At 41.3% G+C, this 14,991-nt stretch overlaps 1 protein-coding gene across 1 annotated transcript in view; it reads left to right on the forward strand.

Annotated features, from left to right (window-relative positions):
• LOC126187353 (serine protease snake-like) overlaps window positions 1-14,991 on the forward strand; it is a 269,426-nt gene that overhangs the window by 236,944 nt on the left and 17,491 nt on the right. Inside the window, exon 6 of the mRNA XM_049928379.1 lies at window positions 11,952-12,211. Within this exon, the coding sequence (XP_049784336.1) occupies window positions 11,952-12,211 (260 nt within the window). The remainder of the gene's footprint in view (window positions 1-11,951; window positions 12,212-14,991) is intronic.

A 14,991-nucleotide genomic window follows, 5' to 3' on the forward strand; every position in this document is an offset into this window, starting at 1 on the left:
CTGTCCTGTCCGACACCTTTCGCCAGGAAAATGGGGTGCCACAGGGCTCAGTTTTGAGTGTCGCTCTCTTCGCCATCGTGATCAATCCAATAATGGATTGCCTCCCAGCTGATGTATCAGGCTCCCTTTTTGTGGACGATTTTACCATCTATTGCAGCGCGCAGTGTACACGTGTCCTGGAGCGCTGTCTTCAGCGTTCTCTTGACCATCTTTACTCCTGGAGTGTCGCCAATGGCTTCCATTTTTCTGCCGAGAAGACGGTCTGTATTAACTTCTGGCGCTACAAAGAGTTTCTCCCACCGTCCTTACGACTCGGTCCCGTTGCTCTCCCAATCGTGGAGACAACCAAATTTTTAGGCCTTACATTTGACAGGAAACTTAGCTGGTCTCCACATGTGTCATATTTGGCCGCCCGTTGTACCCGTTCTTTAAATGTCCTCCGTGTTCTCAGTGGTATGTCGTGGGGAGCAGATCGAACCGTCCTACTTCATCTATATCGGTCGATCGTCCGCTCCAAGCTGGATTATGGGAGCTTCGTATACTCCTCTGCACGGCCATCCATCTTACGCCGCCTAAACTCCATACAACATCGGGGTTTACAACTTGCGATCGGAGCATTTTATACTAGTCCCGTAGAGAGTCTTCATGCTGATGCTGGCGAATTGCCACTCACCTACCGGCGCGATATGCCTGTCGGCTACTGTCAATGCCCGACCATCCGTCTTATCGTTCCTTTTTTGACGACTCTCTCGACCATCAAAACGGGTTGTATGTCTCTGCCCTGCTACCCCCTGGAGTTCGCTTTCGTCGCCTCCTTCAACACCTTAATTTTTCACTCCCTGAAACCTTTCGAGTGGGCGAGAGCCACACGCCACCTTGGCTCCAGGCTCAGGTCCGCGTTCACCTTGACCTCAGCTCGCTCCCAAAAGAGGTTACCCCCGGTTCGGTCTACCACTCCCGTTTTTTGGAACTTCGTTCGAAGTTCATCAACATGACTTTCATTTATACAGATGGCTCTAAGACCAATGACGGGGTCGGGTGTTCCTTTATTGTCGGGGCACAAAGTTTCAAATACCGGCTCCATGGCCATTGTTCGGTCTTCACAGCTGAGCTCTTTGCCCTCTACCAGGCTGTTCTTTACATCTGCCGCCACCGACATTCTGCTTATGTCATCTGCTCCGATTCCCTGAGCGCCATCCAGAGCCTCAGTGATCCGTACCCGGTTCACCCTTTCGTACACCGGATCCAACGCTCTCTTCAGCAGCTGGTGGACGTCGGTTCTCCGGTTAGCTTTATGTGGGTTCCTGGCCATGTCGGTATCCCTGGGAACGAAGCTGCAGATGCCGCGGCCAAGGCTGCAGTCCTCCAGCCTCCGACAGCTTCTTGTTGTGTCCCTTCGTCCGATTTTAGCAGGGTCATTTGTCGGCGCATTTTATCGCTGTGGCATGCCGATTGGGCTGCACTTACAGACAACAAGCTTCGGGCCTTAAAACCTCTTCCCGTGGCTTGGACGTCCTCCTCACGCCCTTCTCGGCGGGAGGAGGTAGTTTTGGCCCGGTTAAGAATTGGACACTGCCGGTTCAGCCATCGCCATCTGCTGACAGCTGCGCCGGCGCCGTTCTGCCCATGTGGGCACTTGCTGACGGTTCGACACATTTTAATGTCCTGTACAGATTTTAACACACTGCGCCTAGATCTTAACCTGCCAAGTACTTTTGATGCCATTTTAGCGGATGACCCACGAGCAGCTGCTCGTGTTCTTCGTTTTATCAATTTGACAAACCTCTCTAAGGACATTTGATGATGCTGTTTTTTAATCCTATGCCTGTCAGTCTGTCTTTTATCGTGTTTTCCCTTTTAGTTGTTGTTGTCAACTTGTGCCTCGTGGTGCATTCTTAGAGTAGTCAGGGCGCTAATGACCATTGAAGTTGTGCGCCCTAAAACAAAAAAAAAAAACAAAAAAAAAAGCACGTCCTCAAGGTTCAACTGCCTCAAGAATTTACTGTCTTTGATGTAGAATTATATGTGATCTTTCAGGCACTGGAGCCTATGAGACATTCTTTGAATGCTAAATTTCTTGTCTATTTCAATTTTCTGAGTGCCATTCACTCTCTACAAGTTTGTACCCAGCAGATAAACTAGTCCAGAATATACAGGATGCCCTCCTCCAGCTACAATGAGTGGGGAGGGATGTATGTTTTTGTGTGGTACCAAGGTACATGAGTATTGCGGGGAACAAAAGGGCAGATCTAGCAGCCAAACAGGCTTGTCATGCTCCTCAGTTTATTTCAGCATGCCATCCCCCTGCAAGCTGTAGCCTCACAGTTGACATACAGAGTCTTGTGTTGTTAGAAGGACGAGTGCTGAAAGTGACAGACAGTAAACTCCATCTAGTGAAGTCGGCAATGCAGCCATGACATGCCTCCTAGCTAAGTCAACAGGGCAAGGTCTTCCTTACTCATCCTTGCATAGGCTATAGTCATGATATGCAGAGCTTCTTCCTCCACCAAGACTACCCTCAAATGTGTGGTGCTTGTGGGGTACAGGTCACTGTGTGCCACATTTTATAGGACTGTGTTTTATTTTCCTATAAGCAGGCTGCAGCAGATTTTCTGATGGATCTGCCTTCTATTTTCAGTAAAGTTCAAATGAATGTGATTTGAGTTTTAAAGTTTTGTGAATTCCATAATATTTTTGCCAAGGTTTTAGGGCGATGGTTTTAATGTATTAACAGGGTGACTGGCTCACCCTTTTTTTGGTGAGTGCTCAGCCAGTGACATTTCCCAGTGCCATTCTTTTAGCTCATTTGTCATATTACTTGTGTTTTAATCTCACATATAGCTACTTTTACTCTTTCATCATTGTTTTAGCACATATGAGATAGACTGATTGTGTGGTCAATTTGAGTGCATGAATGTGCAGCAGTTTGAGATTTTATCCACATTCATTTGTTTTAATGACTATAAGGACACTGACAACCTCGCTGTGGAACACCCATAAGCTCAATATGAGTTGTGACACTAGTACCATCAGAAGTTTGCTGGTGCTGTTGGCTATGTTGACGCCCAGTTTGATTTTGACTTGCTAAGAGGCACGTATGGATTGTGACAGTCATATTGCAAACATTTTGCCGGCCGCTGTGGGCAGTTCTAGGTGCTTCAGTCCGGAACTGCACTGCTGCTACGGTCACAGGTTCGAATCCTGCCTCGGTCATGGATGTGTGTGATGTCCTTAGGTTAGTTAGGTTTATGTAGTTGTAAGTCTAGGGGACTGATGACTTCAGATGTTAAGTACCTTAGTGCTTAGAGCCATCTGAGCCATCTGCAAACATTTTATAAAGCTTGTATTGCCATGTTGATGTTTATTATTAAGATCAGGCAGTTTCAGTGCAGATATGTTTGAATTCAAATAACTGATTTCTGTTAAATTTGAAATATTTACTGTAATTCCACTTTTATATCACTGTTCATTGACAACTATGTACTGGTCTTTTTTTTCCTTTAACTAGTTGCCTGTGGTTCATGGTGTGGGTTCCTGTAGTCATGTCCTAGTTCATGAACCATGGGCAACGTATGAGTGGCCAAGTAAGTGGTCCCGACAGTCGGTATACCAGTTACTTTGGAATAAGGCTGGGCATCTCGGACATATTCTGAGTCGTGTTCACCTTTGTGCTCATACGGCAAAGACTACCAAATCCACCAGTTAGTCCCTCAGCCGTTATGGGTAAAACCCAATGGGACTCGGGGCAAGTAAGGCTAGCAACCTGCTTCCCTGGTACTTTAAATATGATGCTGGCAACAATCAGAGCAAAATGCCTCGGACCTTTGGAGGTGACGGAGTCCCACCTCTAACTGACAAACCAGGGACTCCTAAGATACGACTTGGCAAACAAATGGTAATGAGATGGGGAGCTATTAATATCAATGGGGGCTACTCTGGGAAGAAGGTAGAGCTGGCAGAGGCTGCAAGTAAGATGGGGCTGGACGTTTTAGCTGTTAGTGACATTCGGGTAAGGGGTGAGAAAGAAGAGGAAGTGGGAGAATACAAGGTCGACCTGTCAGGAGTCAAAGCAGGAATAGCACAATGGGGTGTAGGGCTTTACATCAGGAAAGAAATGGAACCCAGCGTAGTTGCAATAAGGTATGTAAACGAACGACTGATGTGGATAGATTTGACAGTGTCTAGCAAGAAAATTAGGATTGTGTCAGTATATTCGCATTGTGAAGGGACAGATCAAGATAAGATGGATAGTTTTTATGAGGCACTCAGTGATGTAGTTGTTAAAGGACAAGGACAGTGTTCTGCTCATGGGTGATTTTAATGCCAGGATTGGAAATCGAACAGAAGGGTATGAAAAGGTTATGGGTAAATTTGGAGAGGATATGGAGGCCAACAGTAACGGGAAACAACTCTTGGATTTCTGTGCCAGTATGGGCTTAGTAATCACAAACTCCTTTTTTAAACATAAGAATATTCACCGGTATACCTGGGAAGGCAGGGGAACCAGATCTGTCATTGACTATATAATAACAGATCAGGAATTCAGGAAGGCTGTGAGGGACACACGTGTATTCAGGGGATTCTTTGATGACACTGATCATTATTTAATCTGCAGTGAAATTGGGATTGTGAGGCCGAAAGTGCAGGAGGTCAGGTTCATATGTAGGAGGATAAGAGTGGAGAGACTTCAGGATAAGGAAATCAGGCACAAGTACATAACAGCGATCTCAGAAAGGTACCAGTTAGTTGAATGTAGTCAATTACAGTCATTGGAAAAGGAATGGACAAAGTTCAGGGACACAGTACTAGAAGTGGCTAAAGAATGTCTTGGAACAGTAGTGTGTAAAAGTAGGATGAAGCAAACAGCTTGGTGGAATGATACAGTCAAGGCAGCCTGTAAAAGGAAAAAGAGGGCGTATCAAAAATGGCTACATACCAGAACCTAGGTAGACAGAGAAAGTTATGTTGAAGAAAGAAACAAAGCCAAACAGATAATTGCAGCATCCAAGAAGAAATCATGGGAAGACTTTGGAAACAGGTTGGAGACTATGGGTTAAGCTGCTGGAAAACCATTCTGGAGTGTAATTAGCAGTCTTCGAAAGGGAGGTAAGAAGGAAATGACAAGTATTTTGGACAGGTCAGGAAAACTGCTGGTGAATCCTGTGGATGCCTTGGGCAGATGGAGGGAATATTTTGAAGAGTTGCTCAATGTAGGTGAAAATGCGATCAGTAATGTTTCAGATTTCAAGGTAGAATGGGATAGGAATGATGATGGAAATAGGATCACATTTGAGGAAGTGGAAAAAATGGTCAATAGATTGCAGTGCAATAAAGCGGCTGGGGTGGATGAAATTAAGTCAGAACTCATCAAATACAGTGGAATGTCAGGTCTTAAATGGCTACACAGGATAATTGAAATGGCCTGGGAGTCGGGACAGGTTCCATCAGACTGGACAAAAGCAGTAATCACACCAATCTTTAAACATGGAAACAGAAAAGATTGTAACAACTACAGAGGTATCTCTTTAATCAGCGTTGTGGGTAAAATCTTCTCAGGTATTGTTGAAAGGAAAGTGCGAGTATTAGCTGAGGACCAATTGGATGAAAATCAGTGTGGGTTTCGGCCTCTTAGAGGTTGTCAGGACCAGATCTTTAGCTTACGGCAAATAATGGAGAAGTGTTATGAGTGGAACAGGGAATTGTATCTATGCTTTATAGATCTAGAAAAGGCATATGACCGGGTTCCTAGGAGGAAGTTATTGTCTGTTCTACAAGATTATGGAATAGGAGGCAAACTTTTACAAGCAATTAAAGGTCTTTACATGGATAGTCAGGCAGCAGTTAGAGTTGACGGTAAATTGAGTTCATGGTTCAGAGTAGTTTCAGGGGTAAGACAAGGCTGCAACCTGTATCCACTGTTGTTCATATTATTTATGGATCATATATTGAAAACAATAGACTGGCTGGGTGAGATTAAGATATGTGAACACAAAATAAGCAGTCTTGCATATGCGGATGACTTAGTTGTGATGGCAGATTCGATTGAAAGTTTGCAAAGTAGTATTTCAGAGCTAGATCAGAAACGTAAGGACTATGGTATGAAGATTAGCATCTCCAAAACGAAAGTAATGTCAGTGGGAAAGAAATATAAACGGATTGAGTGCCAAATAGGAGGAACAAAGTTAGAACAGGTGGACGGTTTCAAGTAATTAGGATGCATATTCTCACAGGATGGCAACATAGTGAAAGAACTGGAAGCGAGGTGTAGCAAAGCTAATGCAGTGAGCACTCAGCTACGATCTACTCTCTTCTGCAAGAAGGAAGTCAGTACCAAGACTAAGTTATCTGTGCACCATTCAATCTTTCGACCAACTTTGTTGTATGGGAGCGAAAGCTGGGTGGATTCAGGTTACCTTATCAACAAGGTTGAGGTTACGGATATGAAAGTAGCTAGGATGATTGCAGGTACTAGTAGATGGGAACAATGGCAGGAGGGTGTCCACAATGAGGAAATCAAAGAAAAACTGGGAATGAACTCTATAGATGTAGCAGTCAGGGCAAACAGGCTTAGATGGTGGGGTCATGTTATACCCATGGGAGAAGTAAGGTTACCCAAGAGACTCATGGATTCAGCAGTAGAGGGTAGGAGGAGTCAGGGCAGACCGAGGAGAAGGTACCTGGATTCAGTTAAGAATGATTTTGAAGTAATAGGTTTAACATCAGAAGAGGCACCAATGTTAGCACTGAATAGGGGATCATGGAGGAACTGTATAAGGGGGGCTATGCTCCAGACTGAACCCTGACAGACATAATCAGTCTTAAATGATGATGATGATGATGATGATGATGATGATGATTAACTAGTTGCCAAACATGTACTGCAGCTGTTGATGGATTCATTAATAAAAGCTTCATAAAATACTAAAAAATGTTGAAACTGAAAAAAAAATCGTTGTGGAAGATAAGAAATGAAGAAAGATAATGACTCACCTAAATATGAAATATGAGTATCACATAGAAACACAAATGAGCAAACTATTGCCACAGCTTTGATTCTTCTTCATTATAGGAACACACACCACCTCTTCCACTCCACCCTCCTGAAACAAATCTCACTCTTGCTATCACTTTTACTGTTTGTCAGAATGTATCATTTTTTACTTGTTTTTGTGTAATAAAACAATAACGACTTGTTTCAGTTTATTCGCTATCTGTGCAAACTATCATACATTTTAGTGTCTAATAATAAATGTCATTCATTTACACATTATGCTTATTTTCCAGAGAATTTTTTATTTTCTTTGATTAGTTTGCACTAAATTTTGTGTTAAGTTAAAAATTAGTTTTAGTCAGTTGCATTACTGTGCATATGTTGCTGAATGTGCCTGCATTAGTACTTCAGCTTGTGGTCTCCATCACTCTCTAAATCTTGCACCTCTCTCCAACATGGAGCACAGACGTGACCTTTGTTGAGTTTAGGTTCTGAAAAGATATGAACAAAACAAGAACACAGGAGGACATCAACAAAAATAAGGTTTAAAAGAGAATCGCATTAGAACATTAGTTATACTTCAAATTACTTTATTATCACTCCATAAGTATGGTGTGGAAAGTCCTGGCAGAATGTAAATAATTTATGACTAAAGGGAACTCACTGAATAGTAGAACCCAACAATCATGGCTGCCCCACTGTAACTGGTTACTGTGTTCCCACAGAAAGAATCTCCTTTCTTGTCAACCAACACCTCCAACCAGTTGGTCATAGGCTAGACACATATTAAAGATCTGAATCACTTCCTTCCCTGGCTCTTGACCATCCCCACCACATTACCACCTGGATCCCCACTCATCACTGTTGATACCATCTCCATATATACTAATGTTCCTCATGCCCATGGCCTTACTGCTATCAAACATTATCTCAACAATGTCATTCTGACTTCAAACCCACCTCTTCAGTCCCTATACATCTAAATAATTACAGCCTCACACATTAATACTCCTTTGAGGAGAAGATATATAAACAATTCTGTATCATCACCTTGGGCACTGAATGGCACCCCCCTATGCCCATCTGTTTATGGATTATCAATAGGAAACCTTTCTAGTCTCCCAAATGCCTTGTTTGATTCTGCGTCACTGATGATGTCTTCATGATATGGATCCAAGACCACTACTCTGTCCTTTACAACCTCAACACCTTCTCTTCTATTTGCTTCACCTGGTTCTCCTCATCCTAATGTGTCACTTTCCTGGGTATTGATTTCCACTTCTCTGATAGCTCCATGTATATATTTCTATCTACATCAAGACTACTAAACACCAACAGTACCCACATTTTGATAGCTATCATCCCTTGCACACACAAAAAAAATCATTTTCATGTAGTCTGGCCACCTGTGGACAACATTTCTGCAGTGACAAGAATTTGCCTTGCCCAGTATGCTGAAGGCCTTAATAAGGCCTTAACAGACTGGCGCTACACCAAAACCTAGTTCAGAAACAGTTTTCCAATACCATATCCTCACACCCCCAAATCCTTTCACTACTTCCAAGAGCCAGCTGCAAAATCGTGTCCTTCATCAACTATCTATTATTGTCTTCGTATATCCATAATTGAAATGGACGACTTGGGATGTAAGCTGGTAAAATATATGTTAAAGAATGATGAAATTCCTCCAGCTGTATTAAGGTGTTGGTTTTATTGGCAACTAGTTTTGATGTTGTTACATCATCATCTTCTGGCCCATACTTGTTGACAGCAACCGTATGTGTCTAACACTAGTAGTCAGTAGTGAGATAGGCGTGTTCCATGCGGAAGGAATTTCATCATTCTTTAACATATCTATTATTGTGTATGGAAATGAGAGACATCCTACTGACAATCCCTCCCACCCCTCATACAGTGGTATTCTGCAGCCCACATAGCCTATACAGTATCCTGGTCTATCACTACGTCACTCTCATTCTCAACCATTTGCCACATGGGTGATATACCTATGAAGGACCCAGGTGCAATACCTAAATGATTCACTCAGCCAGCACATTCTACTCCTGTCCCATCACAGGCTTATCCTAGCCCATCAGTGCCAGGGCCACCTGTGAATCAGCCAGGTTATGTACCAGCTCTTCTGCAACTTGTGCACGTCATTTGATGTGGGCTTCACCACAAACCAACTGTCCACCAGAATGAATGGCCATTGCTAAATTGTGGCTAAGAGCAGTGTTGGCCATCCACTAGTGAAACATACTATTGACCACAACATGCTTGATTTCAATGGCTTCTTCACAAACCATGCCATTGGATCCTTCTCCCCAGCACCAGTTTTTCTGGACTATGTAGATGGGAGTTATCCCTGAAATATATCCTCCATTCTCATAATCCTCTTGATCTCAATCTCAGCTAGGCACTTGCACCCACACCCTCTTCTCAAAAGTCTCCCCATCCAGTGTACTATCACCCTCTCTCAATCTACCCCCCCCCCCTCCCCCGCCCTCCACCCCACACACACTTCATTGTCATCATGCTCCCATTCCACAAAATTATGTGTTAAAAAAATATCCATAATCTGAATGTAAATATTGCAAAATACTTCTGCATTATATTCATTTATTAAAAATTCTAATATTGATAACATTTAAGAACTTGCACAAAATCTTTGAACACTAAAGAGAGTGTACATAATGAAAATGTCTTCAGGAGCAGGATATTTACACTATTGACCATTAAAATTGCTACACTAAGAAGAAATGCAGATGATAAATGGGTATTCATTGGACAAATATATTATACTAGAACTGACACGTGGTTACATTTCCACGCAATTTGGGTGCATAGATCTTGAGAAATCAGTACCCAGAACAACCACCTCTGGCCATAATAACTGCCTTGATACGCCTGGGCATTGAGTCAAACAGAGCTTGGATGGCAAGTACGGGTACAGGTGCCCATGCAGCTTCAACACGATACCACAGTTCATCAAGAGTAGTGACTGGCGTATTGTGATGAGCCAGTTGCTCTGCCACCATTGACCATACGTTTTAAATTGGTGAGAGATCTGGAGAATGTGCTGGCCAGGGCAGCAGTCCAACATTTTCTGTATCCAGAAAGGCCCGTACAGGCCCTGCAACACGCGGTCATGCATTATTCTGCTGAAATGTAGGGTTTCGCAGGATCGAATGAAGGGTAGAGCCACGGGACATAACACATCTGAAATGTAACGTCCACTGTTCAAAGTGCCGTAAATGCGAACAAGAGGTGACCGAGATATGTAACCAATGGCATCCCACACCATCACGCCGGGTGATATGCCAGTATGGTGATGATGAATACACGCTTCCAATGTGTGTTCACCACAATGTCGCCAAACACGGATGCGACCATCATGATGCTGTAAACAGAACCTGGATTCATCCAAAACAATGACATTTTGCCATTCGTGCATCCAGGTTCGTCTTTGAGTACACCATCGCAGGTGCTTCTGTCTGTGATGCAGCATCAAGGGTAACTGCAGCCATGGTCTCCGATCTGATATCCATGCTGCTGCAAACATCGTCGAACTGTTCATGCAGATGGTTGTTGTCTTGCAAACGTCCCCATCTGTTGACTCAGGGATCGAGACGTGGCTGCACAATCCATTACAGCCATGCGGATAAGACGCCTGTTAATTTGACTGCTAGTGATGCGAGGCCATTGGGATCCTGCACGGCATTCCGTATTACCCTCCTGAACCCACCGATTCCATATTCTGCTAACAGTCATTGGATCTTGACCAGCACGAGCAGCAATGTTGTGATACGATGAACCGCAATCGCGATAGGCTACAATCCAACCTTTATCAAAGTTGGAAACATGATGGTACGCATTTCTCCTCCTTACACGAGGCATGACAACAACATTTCACCAGGGAACGCCAGTCAACTGCTGTCTGAGAAATCGGTTAGAAACATTCCTCGTGTCAGCATGTTGTAGGTGTCACCACCACCGCCAACCTTGTGCGAATGCTCTGAAAAGCTAATCATTTGCATATCATAGCATCTCCTCCCTGTCAGTTAAATTTCGCATCTGTAGCACGTCACCTTCATGGCGTAGCAATTTTAATGACTGGTAGTGTACCTTCTATCAAAAGAATATGATTTTGTTTAAGAGACACTTTTGGCAACAGTCATTATGCTTGAAGTGCTAAAATCAAGTTTCATTTGCAGTCGTTCATTTACTTTACTAGCTGACTTGAAATACTATTTCAAACTAGTTATATGCTCATACTTTGCAATGGAAGTTAAAGAAGGGCCTTTGCATATCACTGCTGTTTAGAGTTCTGTGCCTCAGCTGGTAAAAACAGAACCCTTGTATGATCACTTTGTCAATAGACACAAATGAATCACATCAAAAGAAGCAAAGCAATTTCATTAAGTTTTTAATACACAAAGAAAAATCTGTAAATTTGTATATCCTAGCCAAGTAAATTCAATGTTAGTTTGTTTTCATAAAGATAAGATTACTGCGCGTAATTCTGTCATTGATGTAAAAAATTTAAAAAAAAAACTGACAATGCCATCTGTTGGTTCTTTGGTGTGTTAAAAAGCTAACAGTGCTGTCTGGTGTACTACACCATCAGTAAGGTAAACATCCAAACTACTAAGCTGAGCAAATTCCTAAAACTTTAAATTATATCTTTATTGTTTTATTTTTCCTTTGTTTCCTTTTTTGTTATCTGACTTAGATGAAATAAAGTGTTTTGTTGCCTCAAGCTCTGCTCAAGTTGCCTGTGAAAATCCCATGAATATTGACTGAGTAGTATTGGAGATTAGCATGTTCAAACACACAAAAATGGCAGTTTTACAGTTTCACTATTCTGAATCGCAAATATTACTAATGTGTCTTAAAATCCATATTCTTAAAACTTCTTTTCACTCGTTTCATAACAGAAAAATGCTTTAATAAATTACAGGGGTCCCCCAGTGATAGTTCGTCTTGGTGAACTGAATCTGAAACGTGATGATGATGGAGCACACCCTGTGGATTATCGCATTGTAGATATTGTGCGCCATCCTGAATATAAACCACCAAGCAAATACAATGACATTGCTCTGTTGCGTCTTAGTGACCGTGTGCATTTCAACAAGTTTCTACGACCTGCTTGTCTCTACACACATGACACTTTCTCAGTTAACAAGACAGTTGCAACCGGTTGGGGTAGAATAGATTATGGTAAGTAAATAAGTAAAAAAGCAATAAATTAAAAAAAATATACACTATCATAAAAATATAAGATTAAAAATAATTTAGCAGTTAATGTGGATAACTCACATACAATGCACTTGAAATGAATTGCTCTGCATAATACTTGAAAAAGTATAACTTGGAAAAGTAACCATTTGTCATTTAATTCACAAGCACAAGAAGTTCCAAAACCCCATAAAAATAAGTATTCTAAAAGATACCTGGAAGAACAAAGAGACGATAGCAACCAATGTCCAGAAAGCTCATCTAATCGTGCTACAGAGTGACAGAAATATATGCACCAATGTCCACAAGCTAATTTTGAAACCCACAGGACTGCTTTCCTTGTAGAGATTCAATGAATATCATTTATGACAGCTTAACATAGTTAACAAGAATTTTAAGGCAACACATATGCATGTGATATTCACATTACATGAGGGATTTTCAAGAGTGTTTTAGTTAACGAATGTGAACCCCAGATGTGTTACAGAGCTTGAGTAAGGTACTCTCAAATTTCTTATGCTTTTATGTGTTTGATTTAACAATAGGTTGAATAATAATGCTGTACAAGCTGTGTACAAGTTGGAGAGTGATAATCATTGTTTCATATCAAGAGTGAAGTTCAGGAAGGCAGTGAAATGTCCCCGCCACTGTTCATCACCATCATGGATGGTATAATAAAGAACATCAAGAAATGTTTTGATTAACTTAATGCAGTTGCCTTTTGCTGATGATGTCATGATCTGGGGTGAAACAGAAGAGGAAGTTCAGACCTGACTCACTGATGGAAATCTCAGTTCCAGGGGTACAACCTTCACAGACCAAAACAGTGGTGATGGCAGTCAGCAGGGATGGGCATCCCACAAGTGTGAAACTAGGAGACCACCACGTAACATCTGTGGATAATTAGTTTTCCATACCTCAAAAGTATAAATGCCAAGGATAATTTGATTCAATCAGAGATTACCAACAGAGTGCAAAAGGGTGCTGAATTCAACCAACAAGTGAGAATGTTTTTATTGGTATGACGAGATCCATAAAAAGCAAAATTATGTATTTTCAACAGCTTCTTTTACTAATATTGGTCTATGGTATTGAAGCATGCACCAAGAGAGAGTCAGAAATGGTTTTCCATAGATCCACTATTCAGAGGACCTAGATGGATAAGTTAAGGAATAAGGAGGTGAGAAAGAAATCTGAAATTAAAACATCCCTTTTAGACTAAATGAGCACATCCGTACTGTGGTGGTATGGGCATGTAGTGGAGCCTACAAGAAAAACCCAAATAAATATGGAAAGAGAGGTGGAATGAAAATGTCCTGTTGGAAGTCCCAGAACCCACTGGCTGGACATGATCAAAGAAGACCTCACTGCCAGAGGAAGGGCCTTGGATGATATTTCCCATGACACATTATACATAGTCTGAAGGAAATGGAAGAGGCTCATTAACAGTACCCCCAAAACTGGAACTGAATGACAATGGATGAATAATGTCCACATTTACAACTTTTTATTGCATACTTTGGTAGCCACCAATAACTGATGTCTCCTCTTGTTATTAGATCATTCCTTAAGTTAAAAATACTGTTAAATTCTTCAAATTTGTACTGTTACTTTTCATCTAGACTGACTGGCATACTGTCTAGTGGCAAAGATGATGATAAATGCTACACAGGGAATGTAAGTATGAATGTTCTCGTCTCCAGATTTTTTTATGTTCAGTAGCATCATTGAATGAGGATCTTGTACAGGGGATCCTGTACTTCATATGCCCTGTTATACCATCAAGTTTCTGATATATTTTGAAACAAATTGTCCAAAAAGCAATTAGTTTCATTACTGAGAAAAGTAGCACCAATGCATAAAGTCTAACATTTGACAAACAAATGATTTTATCATCTCTCATTCCCTGTGGCAGTACTGGAAACACATACACAAAACTATACAAAGAGTATTGTCTATAGGTTGATTGTTTATGTGACATCTTGGAATACCATGTGTTGGACTATATTAGACTGTAGGATGCCATGGTTCAACACATTTACAAAACAATCATACATATCTTTCATTTTGTAGCTATCTCTTGAAATTTCAGATGAATTCTCTGCATCATCTGACTGCATATGAATCTTAAATGTGGAGGGTACTGTTCTACCATAGCATAAAAATTTACATCTATATCCAAATTCATGTTCTGCAAACCATCTTACAGTCTCTGGTGGGATCTACAGAACGTGATAAATGAATTAATTAGCCCATCAAAAAGGATGACATTTAGGGATAAAGAACAAGTGAATTTATATATTAACAGACAGAAGCAGTTATTAAATATTAGGTTTCTATCACATCTCCCTTCTTTATATACAACTGTAACAAAAATCCAAATACATAATAAACAACTTAAGTTGCTGGTCCTTTATATGAATATAATGTTAGAATTGCAAATATATTATACCTGCTATCAATTACATTGTGTTTACTCAGGCTAGATTTTAACACAGTTCAATGCACAGGGAATATACTACTTTGAAAAAAAATCTGCACCTCGGTTTTACGTTAAACAACTCCTGTTTATCTCTTATTTGATAATATCTACATGATGACAATTTGTTTAGCAACAGCTCCTCTGTTAATTATACCTGGAAAGAACCCCAGATGGAGAAATAATACTCAAGAGTCAATCAAATGAGGGTTTCATGAGCTACCTCCTTCGTGAATATGTTGTATTTCCTTGGGATGCCTATGGCATGTCTGTGTGGCCTCTT

Source organism: Schistocerca cancellata, chromosome 5, assembly GCF_023864275.1.
Source record: "Schistocerca cancellata isolate TAMUIC-IGC-003103 chromosome 5, iqSchCanc2.1, whole genome shotgun sequence".
Taxonomy (NCBI): Eukaryota; Metazoa; Arthropoda; class Insecta; order Orthoptera; family Acrididae; genus Schistocerca; species Schistocerca cancellata.